The following is a 21,939-nucleotide window of genomic DNA, read 5'->3' on the forward strand; positions in this document are numbered from 1 at the left end:
TGTGGCCTTACCAAATTATTTAACCTTTTAAAAAAAAAATATATATATATATATAGTGATTTTTTAGAGAGGAAGGGAGAGGGAGAGAGAAAGAGAAACATGGATGTGAGAGTGGAACATTGATTGGCTGCCTCCAGCACACCCCCACCCCCTGGGGATTGAGCCCACAATCTGGGCTTGTGCCATGACTGGGAATCAAACCAACAACACAGTGTCCTCTCTTATTTGCAGTGCACTTTCGACAGTTTCAGTTACCTGGAGTCCAAGATGGGCTGAAAATATTAAATAAAAAAATTCTGGAAATAAACAATTTATGTTTTAATTTGCATGCCCTTCTGAAGATTGTGATGAAATCTCATGCGGTCCTGCTAGTCACTTCGTAGTAGTGGTTTAGGACTAGGTCATCAACTTGACTGTCGAGGTATTGCAGTACTTGTGTGCAAGTAACTCTTACTTTACTTAACAATGGCTATTCATGTAACTTTTATTACAGTATATTGTTATAACTTCTATTTTCTTGTTGTTGTTGTTTATATCTTACTGTGCCTATTTTATAAGTTAAACTTTATTGTAGGTATGTGTATGTATAGGAAGAAACATAGTAAATATTGGGTTCATTACTGTCCACAGTTCCAGGCGTCTGCTGGGGATCTTGGAAGGGACTCCTCCTGCGGATCAGGGAGGGACTACTGTCGTAGAAAGGACACCAGTGAGGACACCAACTGGCCATCTCTCTGGGGAGGAGGTGTCCCTGATGAGGCGCATTCAGTGCTAAATTGTCTACTAATTCTAACCGGGAGTTAATTCTTTGACAGCAGAATCACTCATCTTTGCATCTTCTCTCATGCCCAAGATGATGCCTTGCATAAAGCAGACTGTGGGCAATAAATAGATGCCGCATGGGGAAATTATGAGAGGAAATCCATCGTCAAGCACGATTTATGGCTTGGGGCTTAGGCTGCCCCAGAGGCACTGAACCAGGATGCAGGGAGTTAGAAAGTCCAGGAGGAGCTCCAAACCCCTTTCCATAAAGACAGAAACAGGTGCGTTTTGAAGCAGCCCTACAAAATACCTGTAGAAGGGGCCGCTGCAAGCTTCGATGACGCCAATGCTTTTCTAGAGATCATGCAGGATGAAGGCTGTGAGTTGTAGATTTGTGAGAAATCCTGGACAAGACAGTGATTTGGACACCTGTCTACCTACCTGTCTTTACCAGAGAAAAGGAATTTTTTTTCTTTTTAAAAAATATATCTTTATTGATTTCAGAGAGGAAGGGAGAGGGAAAGGGAGATAGAAACATCAGTGATGAGAGAGAATCACTGATCAGCTGCCTCCTTCATGAGTGGGGATCGAGCCCCCAACCCCGGGCATATGCTCCGACCAGGATTCAAACCGTGACCTCCTGGTTCATAGGTCAACGCTCAGCCACTGAGCTACCGCGTCTGGGCGAGAAAAGGAATTTCTTAATTTTTTTTCCCTTTTACTTTATAGAGTTCTGTATTTGATTTTCCAAGTTTGTATGAAGGGCTTTTGCAGAAATTGACTGTTAGAACGTTGGTGTGACTGAGGAACAGACACATACCGCATGCCCTGGTGACAGGTTGCTGTGTTTAGGTGAAACGGTCGGGGGAAGGATGCAGGGAAAGGTAGATGCTGATTTGAATAAGGTCAGATAGCCTGTACAGCTCCCGAAACTGCCTTGGAGTAAGTATATTACATTCAGCTTCAAAGGCCTCAGACCTCAGTCAGTACTCTCACCAAACAGCACCACGTTTCCAGCGGCTGTGTCTGCATGTGTTCCCGGGGTTTCCTTTCTGCCTTAAACTGCAGGAAGCCACTTTGTATCTAGATGTCTGGAGAAATTAATGACTCACGGGAGCAGTCATTAGCTATATCTGTTATGAGTTGATGTGCAGACATTCTAGCTTCTTCATCCCTTGGTTAGAAACAAACCTTAAAAAGAAAAGAAAAGAAAGAAACCTTAGGTGTACCAATCCCCAGAGTTTCCCAGCAAAATTACACTTCAGTTGCCCACTAATGAGGCACCCTTTATTAGTCAGCTCTGGCTGCCATAACTAAATACCACAGATGGAATGGCTTCAACAAGAGACATTTTCTGTCCTGGCTGGCTTGCTCAGTTTGTTAGAGCATAGTCCCCATGCACCGAGGTTGCAGGTTTGATCCCCGGGCAGGGCACATACAAGAAGCAACCAATGAATGCACAAATGAGTGGAATGGCAGGTCGATGTTTCTCTCTCTCTCTCTCCCCAAATATATATACATTTTCTCACATTTCTGGACATAAGAAGTCCAAGATGAAAGTGCCTCAGGGTGGATTTCTAGTGAGGGCTAGCTTCCTGGCTTACAAATGGCCTTTGTATCCGCAAATGGCCTTTATTTTGTGCATGGAGAAAGGGCGGGGGGAGGCTAATTTTATTTTTCAATTACTATTTGTATTCAATATTACTTTGTATTAGTTTCAGGTGTACAGCATAGTGGTTAGATAATAATATATTTTACAAAGTGTTCCCTCTGATATTTCCAGTACCCACCTGGCACCATACAGAATTATTACAATATTATTGACTAGGCTCCCTATGCTGTACGTTATATCCCATGACTATTTTGTAACTACCAATTTGTACTTCTTAATCCTTTTCATCCAGTCTCCCCCACCCGAACCCCCTCTGGCAACCACCAGAGAAAAGGAATTTCTAATGCAACTGCGGATATGCAACTGCAAAAGAATAGGGACCATGTATCACAGAAGCCTCCATGCAGGGGTCCTCAAACTATGGGCCCGAGGGCCACATGAGGCCCGCCAAAAACATTTATCCGGCCCGCCGGGTGTTTTTGCCGCCGCTGTGTGCATAGGAATTTGTTCATAGTTTTTTTTTTTTTTAACTATAGTCCGGCCCTCCAACGGTCTGAGGGACAGTGAACTGGCCCGCTGTTTAAAAAGTTTGAGGACCCCTGCTCCACAGGCTATTTTAAAAGTTGTTTATTTATTGATTGATTTGAGAGAGAGAGAGAAACATCTGTTTGTTGATCCACTTATTTATGCATTCATCTGTTGATTCTTGGATGTGCCCTGACCAGGGATCAGACCCACAACCTTGGCTTATTGGGAGGATGTGCCAACCAACTGAGCTACCCGGCCAGGGCCCACAGACTATTTTAAAAAGTGACCCGAACTTTTTACAGGAAGTCATTGGATCCCTACAAGAAAGTTCATCACTCGGATCTGCTAAAATTCATTTTCTGGTTGGAGAGCTTTTGGGCTTGCCCCTGCAAGGTGCTAGCGGCTGGAGGGCAAGGGTATGCACACTTAAGAAGATAGGGGAGGGTCTTACAAGTAAATGGAGGTATTGCAAAGGAACCATAGGATGGTGTGTGGAGGGGAAGCAACATCAGGGACGTGTGTGTGTGTGTGTGTGTGTGTGTGTGTGTGTGTGTGTGTGTGTATGGGGGGTTTGGAGGGTGTGGGGGAATCAAAAGGGAAAGCAGGGCGCAAGCAATCGCTGGGGGTGAGGGCGGGGTGGCAGGGAGGGAGGAGGGGAATAGCTGTGGAGGAGGAGGGATGATGAAAAGGTGAGAAGGAAAGGAGTGGGGAAGCAACCTCACGTGCAGGGCTCCCAAGATTATGGAGAAAAGCTGTCAAGAGAATGGGTTTAGGGAATTGGGGAGGAGGGACTTGGTCCCAAGGAGATGCCTCCTGGGTTTCTTGCAGCCCAGGGCTAAGGGGGTGGACACAGATCCCCGGGCTGCGGGGAGGTGAGACCGGGCGCTGGGGGCGCCGCCCAATTCCTCCCAGAAGGGAAAGGCGAGGCAAACCCCCGCCCGGCCCGCGGAGCGGGGGCGGAGCCAGGGCGCCGAGGGGCGTGGCGGGAGGGCGTGGGGCGGACCGGGAGGCGAGGCGGAGGGCGGCGCTAGGACCCGCCGGCTCCCGGGAGGTTGATAAAGCGGCGGCGCCGTTTGACGTCAGTGGGGAGTTAATTTTAAATCGGTACAAGATGGCGGAGGGGGAGGAGGTGGCGCGGAGGCAGCAGCCGCACCTGGAGCTGCGGCGCCGGCGGCGGACCAGCGACCCCGGCACCGAGGTTAACCACGTCTCGTCCACGACCTCGCTAGGTACGGGCGGCGGGCGGAGGCCGCGGGGTCCGGCCGGGGGGCGGGCGCGGGCCGCTCGGGCGCGCGGGTTCCCGCTGCAGGCGGCGGGGTCGTGGCCGTGGCCGCGGCCGCTCGGCTCTCCTCCCGTCGCCGCGCCGGGCAGCCGGGCTGTCGCGCTGCCGGGCCTACCCCCGCCGCGCCCCGCGCTCCCGCCGCGCGCGGCCTGAAAGGGCGCCCGGCGGCCGCAGCTCCCGCAGCTGTCGGTGCTCGGGAGGCGCGCGTCTGCGCCCGGCCCGGCCCCCTGCCCGCCGCGTGGCTGCCGCCGCGTCCGCCCCGACCCGAGGGGGCGGCCTTGAGCCGGGGCCGAGGACCCGGGCGCGGGGCGGGCGGCGGCGGGGCTGGGTCCCGGAGAGGTCGGGGCGCGGCGGGGCGACCTGTCACCCGCGGGCGCTCGCTGCCGTGTCCCGCGTGCGGAACGGGCGGCCGGGTGACCCGGGAGGGACGGGCCCGGCCCCGCGGAGGAGGAGCGCGCGCGGGGAGCGGACGCCTCGCTGCCGGGTCGGGACGCTCTCCGGGCACCTTCCCGGAGGGAAGCGCCGCCCGTGGGTCAGGCTGCGCCCGGCGCTCGCGTGCCCGGGCCCCTCGGCCCCTGCACCCCTGGGCGCGGCGGCGCGTGGCCAGGGTGCGAGTCCAGACTTGGTTGTCAAACTGGGGCCCGCGTCAGCCGCTCAGACCCTCCGACGGAGCGTGTCCGGTGCGAGGTCACCTGACCCCTGGCTCCCGGGTTCTGCTGAGCTGCTGTTACCACCGCGAGTGCGAGCAACGCCCCTGCCCCCCGAGACGCGGGGCGCTGCGCCCCTCTCACCGACAGCACCCCTCTTTTTAGGAGGTCAGCATTTGCTCTTCCACCGTAGCGTGAGCTGAAGACATGGAGTTCGGTCTGGGAATTTTGATGGTACTTAAAGGCTTTTATATAAATCGTAAAAGCTTGCAGTGAGGGCAGTCCGGCCATGGCATAAGGTTAAGAGTTTGTTAACTGCACTAAATATGAACTCGCGATTTTCAGAGTTCTCTCTTCCCAGAATCTGATTTAAGATTTTTTTTTTGTGTGTGTGTGTGAGATGAAATGTAAAACATTTTGATAAAATAGTAACGATGAAGGCTCACTTAAATAGAAAAGTTTCTGGGAAATACACTTCTGTATTCACGGTAGCCCTGGGACGTGTCGGAGGTGATGCCAGATGGTAGAGATTTGGTAAGGGGAAAAAAACCAGGAAATAAAGCTTATTTTAGTATTACCTGCCAACCAAAGCACATGGCAGAACTGTTTACACGGGAAAAATAAATAAATAAAAGGAAGTTTTGTCCTAGAGCTCTTCTGGTTGGGATTCTCAAGTAATTGGCATTGCAGATGGATTGGTTAATTTAGCGCTTTTGGACCCTAAGGGGTGTGTGTGTCTATCTGTATATCTGTTTCTCTGTGTACTCGTCTAATCAGAAGCGTAAGTGTTTACTCAGTTGTGGCCATGAACATCGTTCTTATGCTGTGGTACACTGAGAAGAGATGGGATCCTTAAAACTGGACAAACACGCTCACCATTTATTAAATGCTCAGTCTGCTGCTCACAGATTGTAGTCTTTTTCTCTCTTCTTCTTCTAGAGTTAGCCTTCACTTGATAGCCATTCCTAGCAAATGATCGCCTAAAACAGTCCCTCTCCCTGCTCATTTGCTCTGAGTCACCCATTACTACATTAGAAACCAAATAACTTGTTAAGATTTGTGTTGAAAGGAGGAGCAAACAGGCGAATGAATAGGGACTCATTTGTTTTTGACTGTAGAAACTCTTTGTCTCCCTCTGCTTTCTGGATGAGTAAAGTTGAAGAGCTAAGTTGGGGTGAGTCAGGTGCAACTCCAGTAGTTCAGTCTTGGGAAGGTGCTTCGTGTCTCTTTTAAGAGAAATGCTTACTCTTTTTTAGGAAGTGTAGGATCTTTATAAAGCATTAACACTCATATTTTAATGACTTTGTAGGATGATAGGATGTATGTAGATGTGATTAAACCTAATTAGTCAAGTTTGGAAATCCTTTGAAATTATTTTTTTGGGGAAGGAAGGAACTGTCTTAGAGTGATTTATTATAAGGAACAAGTTTAAAATGAGATTATTCTGGCCTTAATTAGAGTGCACCTATTTTGGAATTCCTTTTTCATTTGCTACTGTTTTGTAACTTTAGGATAAAGTTTTTGAATATTCACAAGTAAAAATAATTTCTTGAAATTGTTAGAATTTTTCCAAAATTGTGATTTTTCCATCTGTCTGATAGTAAGCTGCTGCCTGGAAGACTGTCATCTAGTTTGATCCTGTAGTTCTAAGACATGGCTTTATTATTTTTATTTTTAAAAATATATTTTTATTGATTTCAGAGAGGAAGGGAAAGGGTGAGAGAGATATAGAAACGTCAGTGATGAGAGAGAATCATCGATTGGCTGCCTCCTACACGCCCCACACTGGGAATCGAGCCAGAAAACTGAGCATGTGCCCTGACCAGGAATTGAACCCTGACCTAGGTTCCTAGGTAGACACTCAACCACTGAGCAGGCCTGTGGGGCAAAACATGTTTTAAAAATTGCAACACTTAGTAGCAGTATACATAAAAAAAATTGTGCCCCAGTGAAGACCTGTTTGACATAAAATTGTAAGCAAAGCCATTTAGCAGGCAGGCTCTCAAATGTAAGAGCTAGAAATGTAAGGGGTGGGAATAAAAGTTAAACTTTTGTAATGGTCATTTACAGCTTTACCAAAGGAGGTTTTCCCTGGGGTGGGTGCTGAGAAACAGCCTTTTTTTTCTTTTCTTTTAAAAAGTGTAATAGTACTGTAGTCTCTATAACCATTTTGGAATTTCAAAGTTCAAGTGTGTTTACAAACTTTCCGGACATTATTTAACTTAAGGAAGATAGTTGGGAATATAAAGTAATTGAACTTGATTCCCCAATGAATTCATTACTCATGTAAGTTTCTTCCGATCCTTTACTCTTAGCATCCTTAGTACAGAAGACTCTGGTTGACGGCTTTCTCTGATAGCTTTAAAAATGGCTAGCAGAAAAAAACCCCATTAACCTGAAAATACGATGGCAATAGGATAATACTTGTTACTTCATAAAGTACTTTAAACATCTGGCTTTGATTTTATTTTCTTTGAAAATCTTTCTGTGAGGGAATTAAGTTTCCCTATTAGAGGGAATGATTGTGACTTGTCACAGAAACTACTCAGAGGCCCTCTTACTTAGAGAAAGTAGGAGGCCTTTCTTCATTGGAAATTGTCACAATTAGAGATGACTGGGTAAAACTTTGAAGTCTGTTATCATACCAATGAGAAGATAGGGTTGTTAAAAAGTAATGGGTGGCTCAGTTGGCTGGAGTGTCAGCTGGTACACCAAAAGGTTACAGATTCAATTTCCGGTCACGGCACATCCGAGGTTGCAGGTTTGAATTGATTGATGTTTCTCATTTCTCACATCGATGTCTTTCTTTCTTTCTTTCTTTCTTTCTTTCTTTCTTTCTTTCTTTCTTTCTTTCTTTCTTTCTTTCTTTCTTCCTTTCTTTCTTTCTTCCTCTCTCTCTCTCTCTCTCTCTCTCTCTCTCTCTCTCTCTCTCTCTCTCTCAAAACATATCCTTGGGTGGGGATTAGAAAAAAAAAGTAAAGATGGGGCAAGTCACTAAGTGAAGTGGGAAATTAAAAATTTTTTTTTAAAAAGTCCTCATCTGAGGTTATGTTTATTGACTTTAGAGAGGGAAGGAGAGAGCAAGAGAGAGAGAGAGAAACATCAATTGGACAGTATTTGCCCCAACCAGGAATCGAACCCTCAACCTATGTATATGCCATGACTGGGAATTGAACCCACGACCTTTTGGTTTACAGGACAATGCTCCAACTAACGGAACCACACTGGCCAGGGCAGGAGTGGGAAATTTTAAAGTAGAAAGGGTAATGGTAGATATTGTAGAAAGAAGTAGAAGTAATTAAATAGAACAATTTTGCTTGTGCACATTGAGAAGCACGAAGTCTTCATAAATGCAGAGCCAAGATAACTACTGTATTTTAAAAATGATTTTTCCAGTTATTACTAACCACAACTCTGTGTGTTTGGGTGTACACATATTTGCTAAACTTGAGTAGAAATGTGTGTATATAGGAAGACACACTCAGTACCCACTCCGGAGCAAATGGCTATAAGGTAGTTGATTTTATGGGCAGATGTCTATTTGAAACAACTGTTAAGTCATGAAAGACTAGTGCAGGGGTGGGCAAACTTTTTGACTCCACAATGGGTTCTTAAACTGGACCGGAGGGCTGGAACAAAAGCATGGATGGAGTGTTTGTGTGAACTAATATAAATTCAAAGTAAACATCATTACATAAAAGGGTACGGTCTTTTATTTCAATAGTTTTATTCATTTCAACGGCCCACGGGCCGTAGTTTGCCCACGGCTGGACTAGTGTATACATCCTGTTTTTACACAAGGAGATAGTTTGTACTTCTCACTGACTTTGGGTTTAGTCTTCTGGCCAATACAAGTAGAATCTAGGGGATTCCCTTGCTAATGTGCCAACTTAACAAAATTTACTTACATAATTTGTATTTCTATGGTTGGCATCAAAATAACCAGTAACTCTCTGAACTTGGTGAAGAATGTAACTGATGAAAGTTGCTTATCTAGATCTCTCATACATTCATCTTTTTATTGCATAATATGCAGATTGTGGGGGTTATGTTTCTTTAACCATAGAGAAGAAAGATGGTGTATGGAAAAAGGAGGAGGAATCCAAACCTGAGTGACTTCACTTCAACTCTCTGGTCCTCGAAGCCTATGACATATGGGAGTGATGATAATCCCCTAACAGGGCTGCTATGGGAAACAAATGAGATGACAGGGTACAAGCGTTTTATAAATTGTAAAGTTGTCTGTGCTTAAGACACAGTAATAGATATGTAAGGAAATGCCAATTTGACAACTTGTGCTATTATTTATATGTGTTTATTTGCAACCAGAAAGTCTCTTGTAATTTTTTTTCTGTAATGTGGACAGAGGTTTAGTTTGGACAAGAGTGGTAGGTAAATTTTTAACTTTATGTATAAAATGGTGATAATGTGTTCATGATTAGGGTATTGTGAGTGTTAAATGTGATAAAAATGCTTAACCCAATGGAAAACATTCTATTGATGGTAGTTATTACTATAATTTGTGGTTATCTAAGAGGAGACTTTGAAAAATTAATTTGTAAAATAGGTGACTTGAAAGGCCCTTGTTTAGTTTTTTATAAGATAAAAATAAACATCCATACTTCTGTCATTTTAATAAACTTGCATTTTAGAGGATCACTTCATGTGGCAAAATAGTCTTCTGAAATTGCTTATTTCAATTACAAGATTCAATATGAATTCATTTTTTAGTTAAGGCCATGACAGTTTCCAAGTAGAGTGCTTTTTAAACAGTAAACATGCAAAATCTAATGATGGTCTGGTATGCACAAGAATTACTAAAAAATGATTGACTTAATACCACACTAATTATTATCATATATAAGAAATAGCTGATGAATGCATCAATAAGTAGAATCAACAAATGGATGATTTTCTCCCCCCTTCCTTTCTCTCTCTCAAATCAATAAAAAAAATTTTCCCCTTTATATAATAATTTATAGTAGAGTCACAAGTAGTGATTAGAACATAGTTATTTTAACCAGTGACTTACTTTTGAGTTCTATAAACTTCCTATGACCTTCAGAATGGATTCAGAATGGAGGCTTGGATTACTCAGTAATAACATTTCTCCCCTCCTAGAAAGTTAATAATCACCTTATTGGTCTTTAAACTTTTTTTGATTATTAAATAGATAATTTATGAAGGCACTTTGAAGCTTTAAAGCCTTCCTTAAATTCTTTAAAGGGGGTGAAATTGGCACACTAAACACGCTGTTTTTTCTGTATTTGAATGAATGTATTCATGAGATATTAAAAGTTGGATTAAGTTCACTTGTATTAGAATGGAGGGTGATTTTTTGAATAGGAGAGAAATCTTGGCTGGAAAATGAACCTTGTTCTTAGATTTTTAAAAAAGACAGTTATTAATCAGATCTTCAGAAATTGCTGTTTTCTTTTCATCAGCACTTTAATTTTAAAATAAGTATGTTAATATGGACTGGCTACGTGGAGTTTTTGTTTAGAATTGAGAGGCTTTTTACGTATTGCAAGAAAATGACAGTGTACTTGGATATTGTTTTCAAAAAATTCTAAATTTAGGCTAGAAGGTCAAGGGAAGGTCAACAATTGTAGCTGATGCCAAATGTCTTACAACTGGATGTTAAGATGGAAATTTTTTTAATATTTTATTTTTATTGTTGACATTATTACAGATGTTTCCCCCCCCCCTCCCCCCCCTTTGTCCACCTCTATCCAGACCTTTCTCTCCCTCCCCTCCCTCTGGCTTAAGATAGAAATTTACTGCCTTTAAGTTACAGCTAAACTTGTGATTGATGGAACAGGGTTTGTGACCACAGCTCTTTACCTAAAGCAGTGATATGATAATTCACACCTTGTTGTAAAAGTTTAATTTTTTTAAATTTAAAAAGCAATAATCTTTGTAGACACTTGGAAAACACAAAATAAAAAGGAAGAAAGTAAAAATCATATCAACTAGTGGTAAACACTGCTGACATTTTAGTATACATCTTTTAGTTTATATCCTTTTGTAATTTTTCCTAAATTAAGATCTTATTGTAATTTTGTAATTTACTTTTTCATTTCATATTGTATTTCCCTATGTGATTAAAAAAATCTCTACAACATGATTTCTTAAGTGGCATTGTAGTACTACTTAACTAATCCTCTTTTTGGATGTAGGGTTATTTCTTGTAAATAATGCTGGCTAAACATCTGTGTAGATAAATCTTGACATTTAGGATAGGTTATAAAGTAGATTTGTGAGTCAAATGGCATGTATATTTTCAAGATTGAAGACACACATCAGTAAATCTATTCAGAAAGGTGTATCCATTCTGTCTCCCATTAGAGTTAGGTTTGTGCTTATTTACAGATACTTTTGTTTACAGGTGGGCGTTATTTAAAAATGCAACACAGGTAAAAATGGAGATCTTACTGCTTTATTTACATATCTTTGGTTACAATCGATGTTGAAAATTTAATAGGATAACTGAATTCAAATTATTAATTGTATGTTCTTTGACCATCTCTCAGTGTTCCTCTTACTCTTTCATAGATGCCCTTTTGCATACAATAAATTCCTTTTCATATTTGCTTTTTAATTAAAAAAATTTTATTTATAATTTACAGTATTACAGATGTGCCCCACACTGTCTATATCAGTTGACCATATTGGCGTGGGTCAATTTCTAAGGTCTCTGTTTTGTTCCATTGGTCTATATACCTGTTCTGCCAGCACCAGGCTGTTTTGATTACAGTGGGTTTGTAATATAGTTTGATATCAGATATTGTGATCCCTCCAACTTTGTTGTTCTTTCTCACGATTGCTCAGGCTTTTCAGGGCTTGTTTTGGTTCCATATAAATTTGGGGGTATTTGTTCTAGAACTATGAAATATGCTGTTGGTATTTTAATAGGGATTGAGTTGATTGAATCTATGGTCATCTGCTTCAGTGTCCAGTAGTGTGGTAGACTCCAAAGTTTAGGAGCTGGGTTCAAATCACCACCACAACCAAGCTTTAGCTTCCTTAACTAAAAACACACACAAAAACCCCCACTTTAAAAGTTTAATATGAAAAGATAATGTCTTAAAAGCACTTGGCATGTATTGAGTGTACAAAGAAAGTTACCCCTTTTTCAGGGTAAAGGAGAACCTTATGGGACGGATTAGTTTTCTTTTGGGAGTAAAGAAGTGGAGAAGGACAGGCCAATAGAGGACCATATTTAGACAAAGAGCTAGCTTTTTTCCCATTGATGTTAGAAGTTGACACCTACCTTATAAAAGGGCTTTGCAGTTGCTTGTAATGAACACCTATGTTGAAAAGTGCAGAACAGCCTCCTGTTCTAAGCTTTCATGTAGATGGGAGATCAAATAGAACTTACGCATATTTGTGATTACAGTATATCATTAAGTTTATAATTTCAGAAGTAGAAATTACTGTGTGCCAGTGTTGTTGAGGAAGACTTCATGGAGATGGGTGGACTTTGCCAGGCCTTGAAAAATGGGTTGGTCTTAAGAGAGCGTAATGTAGGATGTACTAGTTTGAAAGCTAAAGATAGTAAGAGAGCTTTTTGCAAAATAGTTTAAGCACTTGTCTCTCCTTTCTAATACTTTTTCTAAAAGGATTGCTTAAAAAAGTATTTAAAAACAATTAGAGAAAGGCAGTTGAAAGAACAAATGGTGTTAGAGCAACCTTCCTATATAATAAAAGGCTAATATGCAAATTGATTGAATGGCTGAAGGACCGGTTGCTATGATGTGCGCTGACCGCCAGGGGCAGACACCTCAACAGGAACTACCCCCTGGTGGGAGCGCTGCTCAGCCAGAAGCTGGGTTCACTGGCGAGTGCAGCGTCTGGAGCCTCTCTGGCCTCTGTGGCAGCACTAAGGATGTTCGACTGAGGGCTCCCGCACTGCAAGAGGACGCAGGCAGGGCTGAAGGACTCCCCCTCCCTCCCCCTGAGTGCACAGATTTCGTGCACCGGGCCTCTAGTATTTAATAAAAGAGGAGTATGGGCTGTTTTCCTGTACCCCAGTAGAGCAAAGAATTGATTTAAATAACTGGAAAATTCTTAGGAAAACTGCCTGAGCAGTCCCAAATGTGACTTCTTAAGAACTATAGAGCCCTAACCGGTTTGGCTCAGTGGATAGAGCGTCGGCCTGCAGACTGAAAGGTCCCAGGTTGGATTCTGGTCAAGGGCATGTACCTTGGTTGCGGGTACATCCCCAGTTGGGGGTGTGCAGGAGGCAGCTGATCGATGTTTCTCTCTCATCGATGTTTCTAACTCTATCCCTCTCCCTCCCTCTCTGTAAAAAATCAATAAAATATATTTAAAAAACAACAACCAAAATAAACAAACAAACACTGTGGAGATGTGTTCCTTCTTCCTGTTTTTGAGCAGGTGTATTTTAGGAATGGCAAACCTTTTGAGCTTGGCGTGTCAGCATTTTGAAAAACCCTAACTTAACTCTGGTGCCGTGTCACATATAGAAATTTTTTGATATTTGCAACCATAGTAAAACAAAGATTTATATTTTTGATATTTATTTTATATGTTTAAATGCCATTTAACAAAGAAAAATCAACCAAAAATATGAGTTCGCGTGTCACCTCTGACACGCGTGTCATAGGTTCGCCATCACTGGTCTAGTTTAAAAGAATCCTGACATGTACTTTAAAATTTCCATGCTAGAGAAACGATGAAAGGAGAGTATGCTGAGAATTTCTGACTTTCTTATCCCTTTTGTTTTCTCAAGTTAGTTACATTTTATCTAGCTGGATAGATGTTTGTTTTTGGTACTTTTCCCTTCTTTTTACTCCTTACAAATTTTGCCTTTATTGAGCCAAGTTTGGGATTTGAGTGTATACTTTACCCCCCCCCCCCCACTTTTTTTTTAAACTGCTGCTTTAACAAGCCATCTGAGGTAGAGTGTTGTGGCAAAATGGAACTTAAGCTTCTTATTTCCAGAGTCTTGGCAGATAGATACCAATTTGAGATTTGTCATGAAAACCCGATTCTAAATTTAAGCTGGGTTCTGTGTGCATTGTTGTTGTTAATTTTAGTGACTCCTTTCCTAACTGGTTATCCCAAAGGTCAATAGCTCTTTTGTGGGTTTAATATCTTTTGACTTACTATGGAGTTAATTTTGGGGGGCCAAAAAGGGAATGTTTAAATTACTTGCCTGAGTCCAGGAAACCTACTCCGACTTGGGATTCCTGTCCCCTGTGTTACAAAACTTTGTAGCCACTGTATCAAAAATACTTTTGAAAATAGAAATTTAATGCATTGTTGCTTTATAAAGGCTTATCAGAAAGAGAATGTCTCATAAAAAATATGGAGTAATTTAGTGTTATTTGTTGCCTACTCCAAAGAAGGAGGCTGAACTAGCTAGCTCTTACATGCATCACTTTCTCTATTTACTGTCACCTCCTCACTTTGTGCTTCTCACCTTATTCTCAGTCTCTTCCAGTTGCCTTATATCTGATTTCTCTGTTTTTAGACTCTCATTACACTTCTTACTCACTCATCACTTTCACCTTATCTTTCTAACACAGTTTTGATCTTATCACTCCTCTGCTTCAAAATTTTCCGTGGCTCTCTTCAGGGTAATGCCAGTACTCTTAGCCTAAACTTTTAAGTTTAGCCTTAATCTGATTTTCAGGGCTCAGAGGGATGCAGCCTTCTCCAGGATGTCTTCATTAATAACCCTAAATAGTCAATATAGCATTTTCTTTATACTGTTCTTTTATGCTTGTTTGTGTTCAAACCTTGGGAGTTAGGATTATTATTAGCAAATTATACATCTCTAGTATCTAGCATAGTGCCTTGCTCTCTAATTACTGGCTTGAGGTACGTAGGGTGGGGACCTTCCTCACTTACTCATGACACATCGTATAAGTCATTGTGTTAGTGAATGTGAACTAGTGAGTTACACATTTATTTATATTACATATAAATATATATGCATATCTTACCAAAGATGGGCAAATAAAATTTTATTTTATTATTTATTTATTTAGAGTTTATTTGAGCCAAAACTGACTGATGACATATGCTAGAGAGCAAGATCCCAAATGCTTCTGCATCTTATATTTTAGAAGTCTAGAACTTAAAATTTTCCCTTCAATAAAGCTTATGAATGAAAAAGAATTGTTTCCCCAATTGGTGACTGTATAAATGATTGTTTTGACAAGGAAATTTTTGAAGAAAGTAATGGGAAAAATAACTGTATGCCAAAATTTGTTATAAAAATGAGAGATATACCCCTCTCCTTTTTGTTAAAAAGTTGTATTTTTTTAAAAAAACTTTTTAATGATTTGAGAGAGAGAAACATTGGTTTGTTGGTTCACTTATTTATGCATTCACGGGTTGATTCTTTTTAAAAAATATATATTTTTATTGATTTTAGAGAGAGGCAGGGAGAGGGATAGAGAGATAGAAACATGGGTGAGAAAGAAACATCAATTGGCTGCCTCCTGCACCCCCCCCCCCCCCCCCCATTGGGGATCAAGCTGGCAACCCGGGCATGTGCCTTGACTGGGAATAGAACTGTGACCTCCAGGTTCATGGGCCTGGGCAACAAATTGTATTTTTGGTAACTTTTTTCAGTTTTCTGAAAATCTTGAGCACATAAGAATTCAGCTTTGAGTTTATTCAACAAACTTGCTTGGTTGGCACAGTTGGAAGATGATGGATTTGACTATTATAAAGACCTGGGTGTGTATCCCTACTTGATTACTTTAAAATGTTATGTCCTTGCAGATTGTTTGTAAACAGGAAACTCATTGCTACCCCCACAAAGTGATTTTGAAGATTATAGAGATATTATGCTATTACTAGAGGCCCAGTGCATGAAATTCATGCACTCAGGGGGGAATCAGCCCAGCCAGTGCCCTCAGGGGATGTCCAATTTCCGGCTTAGGCCCGCTACCCGTGGGGAGGGGGCCTAAGCCAGCAGTTGGACATCCTTAGCGCTGTCATGGAGGCGGGGATACCACCGCCACTACCACCGTGCTCGCCAGCTGTGAGCTGGCTGAGTGGCACTCCCCCTGTGGGAGTGCACTGGCCACTAGGGGGCAGCTCCTGCGTTGAGCATCTGCACCCTGGTGGTCAGTGCGCATCATAGCTACCGGTCGTTCTGCTGTTTGGTCGATTTGCATATTAGCAGGTGTTCAGTGAATATTTATTGAGAGAATCAAGACTTATATACCTTCCACTTGTGTTCATATCGTCCCCTGAATCAAAATTACCTTGGTGGTTTTCAGTGCAGTGTTTTTATAAAGGTAGATTACTGGACCCCATATCTAATCAGCTGTCTCAACACTGGACGAGAAGTACAAGAATCTGTATTCTAAACAAGCCACCTTGGTGGTTCTTAACACGTTAAGCGCACAGCCTGTCTTGTCTGCAGGATGGAAAGTATAGTGTCAGTCACCGGTGACTGACAAGGCGTTTAACATGTTAAGCTTTAGAGTGCATGGGACTCACAGTTTTATTGTGTGGCTGTACCTGATTAAATACTGACAGTGTAACTCAGTTGTAGTCCCATGTATAATTAAATTACAGATGAATTAACCATTCCGTAGCAAATATTTTTCTGTTGATCTGTAGAGAAGAGTTATGTGTATCTGTAGTTTTGATTATTTTAGTTGTTCTAGTTTTTGTCCCAAAATCCAGTATGACTCAGAACTTTAAGGGTCTAGAAATCTAGAATACTAGATATTTACCAATGCACTTCGCCCAGACAAAATAAAACCCTTTAAACTACAAATAATCTGTATTTGTTATTTTTTTACTGACAACAAGAATGGATGATGCCCTGGCTGGCTTGTCTCAGTGGTTAGAGAGTTGGCCTGTGGATTGAAAGGTCTTGTTTTTGATTCCCAAACAAGGGCATGTAACTGGGTTCTTCCCCGCCCTGGGTCAGGGTGTGTTTGTTAGGCAACCAATCAATTGTGTCTCAGATCTATGTTTTTCTCTCGCTCCCTCTCCCTCCCTACCTTCCACTCTCTCTAAAAAATCAATACAAAAAAAAAATCCTGGTGAGGATTAACCAAAAATAAAAAAATAAAAAAATAAAAGTAAAATAAAAAAAGAATGGATGAGTTGATATCAGGGATTTAAGTGAAAAGCATAATTCAAAAGTAGGACTGATTTAGTCTCCTTTCTATGGCTGTACCACCTGAGAACAGTGGTTGGTCCTGTAACAGTGGTTGGTATAGGAAACAGCTTGGGCATAATATAAAAACCAAGGTAGAAATCTTGATGCATATACTACTTTTAGCTGTAGAATCTTCAAAAAAAAGAAATTTCAAACTTGTTTGAATATCCGCATTTCCTTCTCTCTAAAATGGGAATAATTGTTAAAACACAGGGTTGTTGAGAGGTTTCCTGTGACGGTGCCTGGCATAAGTCAGAATCATAAGAGTCTCAGTGAAAGTAAATTCTGAAGCAGTTTAAAATACTTCATTAAAAACAGTTGTAACATTTCAAACTTATAAAAATGACAGGAAACTGTAATAGATGCCCAAATGCCCATTGCATAGATCTGTTAATATTTGCCATGTTTGTTTAGAATCCTTTTTTTAAAAAGAGAAATAAAGTGTTACTGTGTAGTTGAAGGATTCTCCCAACATCTCTCTCCTTCCTTTCCCCCACAGATACAAGCCTCTCTGGAAGTGATATATATGTTTCCTGGTTTTTAAATAGTTCTGTAAAATGTCTATATATTTTCCCTAAATAATACATAGTATTGTGGCATATTAAAATTTTTTTTTTTTTTTTTTTTTAGTAAGTGGCTTAAACTATGTACTTGTGGCTTCACTTTTTTTCATTTTACATTGGTTTTGAGGTTTATCCATGTGTGCACATTTAGATCTTATTCATAATTTCAATTCTCTATTTCATGGTTTATTCATGGATATTTAGGTTCCAATTTTTATTTTTACTGTTACAAACAATGCTTCAGGAAACAAGAGACCTTGTCCCTTTCTTTATGTGCATATGTGTAAGAATTCCTCTAGCATATGAACAGAGTTACCTAAAAATTAAATTTAAAAAGTTTCACTACTGTGTACTTTAATTGTTTAAAAATTTGGACCAGGGAGCAAAAGTATACCCCCACTCCCCAAAGAAAGAGCAGATGCAAGAGTCTTGGGGTAACTTGGGTGAGATTTTCTGCAAGACTTTCCTTTAGAAGAAAATAGAGAAGAACCTAAATGAGGACTCTTAAGTTGCAGAACCTAAATAGAATTTTTCTGAATTTGTGTTGTTGCTCAGAGTCCCATGAGCCATTACTCATTGTAGCATCTTTTAACTAGCCAACAAAATTGCTTTATAAACACCAGCCTCATTTAAAATATCTAATTTAAAATTAATTTCAGTTGAAAAATATTTTTTATCTCAAAGTACACTGATATCCAAATGTATTCTTTAAGAACTACTTAGTATTTGATGATAAGCTTTGGGAAAATACTTTTAGCTGATATATTTGTAATCTATTTTACATTTTTCTTCATCTATTTAGATAAATGCATGAAAGAATTTTTATCATTCAGTATTCTTAAAATGGGAACAGCAGAAATTCTGTTGCATCAGTGCTGGTTACTATGGAAACAGATTTCAAGCGCAAAATAATATGTAAATCTTATAGGAAAACCACTTTTTGTTTATCTCTTGACTTGATAGTAATGAAAGAAGGAGATGAACTACATCATATACTCTTTAAAAGCATTTTTAAAACTTGGTGATTTAGGATGGTCTTGTTGGTCAAAGGGGTAAAGCTAATGGGGGACGTTATCTGAAGGGGCTCAGAACAGGCCTCCCCAAGATGTGCCAGTTTGGCCAATGAATTATTTTGCGCTGAAGGCAGTTGAGACCCTACCCCTCCTTTTTAAAAAAAATACATTTTACTGGTTTTTTTACAGAGAGAAAGGGAGAGGTATAGAGAGTTAGAAACATCAGTGAGAGAGAAACATCTATTCAGCTGCCTGCTGCACACCCCCTACTGGGGATGTGCCCGCAACCAAGGTACATGCCCTTGACAGGAATCAAACCTGGGACCCTTCAGTCTGCAGGCCGACGCTCTATCCACTGAGCCAAACTGGTTAGGGCGACCCTACCCCTCCTTAATTACCTAGAACTGTGGTCGGCAAACTGCGGCTCGTGAGCCACTTGCGACTCTTTGGCCTCTTGAGTGTGGCTCTTCCACAAAACTTTGTGGCCCATGTGCAGAAGTAGGCTTTCGGCCTGGGCGAGTCTATTTTGAAGAAGTACTGTTGATACTTGGCTCTGTTGACTAATGAGTTTGCCGACCACTGACCTAGAAGAATCTGAATTGGGGGCCTTGCTCACAATAAGAGTTATTACCAGAGATAACCTTTTATGGCTTATCTATAGGGCAAGGCAAACTTCTACTTACTGAACTTCTGTTTTTACCATCCTGCCAATGACCTTTCTCCCCTCTGAAGCCTCAAGGCATCTTACTTCATTTCTCGGCTTAGGCTGCCATATACACTTCATTTTACTTTCTGTCTCTGAACCTGTCATGTTTGTAGGGGTTCCCATATCAATATATAATTAAATTTGGTTATTTTTTTTGGTCTCAAATCAATTTAAATAGACCAGCTATAAGACTCTAGAAAGAGGGTAGTGTAAACTTCTTTCTCCCCCACATATCTGATGTCTGACATTGTTAATAGTTCCTCTGCAGGAGTCTGTAAAGTTTTTATTTTGGCAATTTGCATTATAGTTCCAGTTTCATATGAGAGAAGTTTAACTTCATAAGTTCTTTAATAACATTATTTTATAGGAGCAAATAGTTAAAACCTTTTTTTTTTTTTTGCTAGTAATTGATTGGCTAATAGCTTCTTTCTTTCAAAAACATAGTTTATTGAAGTCCAAGTCTTTGTCTGTCTTACTCTAGGCCAGTGGTCGGCAAACTCATTAGTCAACAGAGCCAAGTATCAACAGTACGATTGAAATTTCTTTTGAGAGCCAAATTTTTTAAGCTTAAACTATATAGGTAGGTACATTGTTATTAACTTAATTAGGCTACTCCTAAGGCTTAGGAAGAGCCACACTCAAGGGGCCAAAGAGCTGCATGTGGCTCTCGAGCCGCAGTTTGCCGACCACGGCTCTAGGTAGTACCTATTTGGGGCCGGGGCAGGGAATAGAGCACTACTATAAAAGTTCACCCAGGTGACTGATGATAATTCCTTACCAGTAGTTTTCAACTCTAGCTATATATCATGTCAACATATTAAAATATTTTTTACATTTACATTTTTAAAGTAGGTAGCCAGGATGGATGGTTAGTTGTGTCATAGTATTAGCGGTTTCCCAGAAAGAATGGATGATTATAGTTGAGCTTAAACTTTTTTCTTCTGTGGGAACTTTAACATCACTTGAAACTACATGAAATGAAATAAAATGATATTTACATACTAAACACTTGTAAATATTGTGATCCTGGGTACTCTTACTTCCTGTGGACCAGCAGTGTTGGTATGTTGGAGTTAGAAGTGTGCAATTTCAGGCTCTACCCTGGATTTACTGAATCAGAACATGGATCCCCAGGTGATTAATGTGCATGTTAACAGTTTGTGAAGCACTGCTATAGAGGAAATAATACTAAATTAATAAGACCTGGCCCTTTAGTGGTCTAGGCCTGTGTTTTCCTTATCTTTAAAATGGGTGAGTTTGGCTACATAATATCCAAAACCCCTGTGAGTGATATGTTAGATTTAATTTTAAGTACAGCAAGTTCTTACTTAATTTTGATGGATTCTTAAAGCTGCAGTGAAATTACATATAGCATAATCAAGTTTACCATAAGCTAATCCTATCTAATAATAGACAAACATGGTAATTGACCATACCTTTGTTACACCTCCCATTGGCTAATCAGCACAATATGCAAATTAACTGCCAACAAAGATGGTGGCTAATTTGCATACTGCAGGCAGGGTGGGACAGTGCCATCCCGCCTGCCCTGCCGCCACCCGGACCTGCTATCTGTGACCTGGGGCGGCGGGTGTCCGTGTGTGACCTGACCCCGGGTGGCCAGGCAGGGCAGCAGCGATCGGCCGGCCCGCCTGGGCGTCCCTTGTGCGACCCGACCGGGGGCAGTGCCCCAACCCCCGGATCGGCCCTGCCGTGTGCGCGACCCAAGGAGGCAGGGCAGGCACCAAGGGATCGGGCCTGCCATCTGGGGAGCAGGCCTAAGCCAGCAGGTGGTTATCTCCTGAGGGGTCCCAGACTGTGAGAAGGCACAAGTGGGGCTGAGGGACACCTCCTCACCCCCCTCCCCCGCCAGTGCACAAATTTTTGTGCACTGGGCCTCTAGTTAATAATAAACAAGAGTTAACCCTTTGCGGTCGTATTAAATTTGGACATGGGTGTCGTACTGGTCAGAATTAATTTCCATTGAAAGAGCAGTGATACATAACATGCAAGATTATGAAGGATAAACAAGATTTATTAATTCTTTTTGGAACTCTGTCACCACTAGTAGAATCACTACAAACGTTACCACTTTCTACGTCAGAGTCAGTATTCAAGGTGCCAAAATAAAACTCTTCATTGTTACTTTCAGATTCGCAGTACACTTCTTTCGGTAACTTTCTTTTCGCCATTTTGGAGTATTATTTTGAAATATCTTAACAAGCGAGAATGCCTGATTATAGTTAAATGTAATTTGTGAAGCTTTATTTGAAATTCTGTGAAGTATCTCCGAAGCTTGTCGATTTCTTCACTCTCAAAAGGCGACTGAGTGGCCATGGTGTTTTGCATGGCGAGTGTGGAACGACCGCGTTTGTTTATATTGAGTTTCGATATCTCCGATTTGTCGGGGCAATGTTTTGGTTCGTGACAAGGTTGCTTAGACACTTAAGAGCTTTCAGAGAAATTATGAACTGATACATGAATGAATAGAGTTAAGATTCGTATGGTTCCTTGCTGTGGTGGCTGAGAGCAGACATATGACCAGAACGGTAATAAAGCTTTGGTGACTGAGAGTAGACAACTGCAAAGGGTTAAATTCCTGTAGCACATTTCTGGTCAAAAAACATCACTAAACTTATAAAGAAAGATCCCAAACACTTCTAATA

General features: G+C 41.3%; 1 protein-coding gene across 15 annotated transcripts in view; it reads left to right on the forward strand.

Moving 5' to 3' along the window:
* The first annotated feature begins 3,991 nt into the window (after window positions 1–3,991).
* The window catches only part of ATL2 (atlastin GTPase 2), a 49,903-nt gene continuing 31,955 nt past the window's right edge, over window positions 3,992–21,939 (forward strand). For 12 of the 15 annotated variants that reach the window (XR_004971877.1, XM_036334810.1, XM_036334812.1 and 9 more), the window contains exon 1: window positions 3,992–4,131. Coding sequence is in view for 11 of the 15 variants with exons in the window: in XM_036334810.1 (XP_036190703.1) it covers window positions 4,014–4,131 (118 nt within the window). In the remaining 4 variants the exon portion in view is untranslated. Of the gene's footprint in view, window positions 4,132–5,042; window positions 5,066–8,541; window positions 9,044–21,939 lie in introns of those variants that run through there. The other 3 variants (XM_036334824.1, XM_036334820.1, XM_036334821.1) reach the window with 3 other exon arrangements.

The sequence above is a fragment of the Myotis myotis genome, unplaced genomic scaffold (assembly GCF_014108235.1).
Source record: "Myotis myotis isolate mMyoMyo1 unplaced genomic scaffold, mMyoMyo1.p scaffold_m19_p_14, whole genome shotgun sequence".
NCBI classification, from domain to species: Eukaryota; Metazoa; Chordata; class Mammalia; order Chiroptera; family Vespertilionidae; genus Myotis; species Myotis myotis.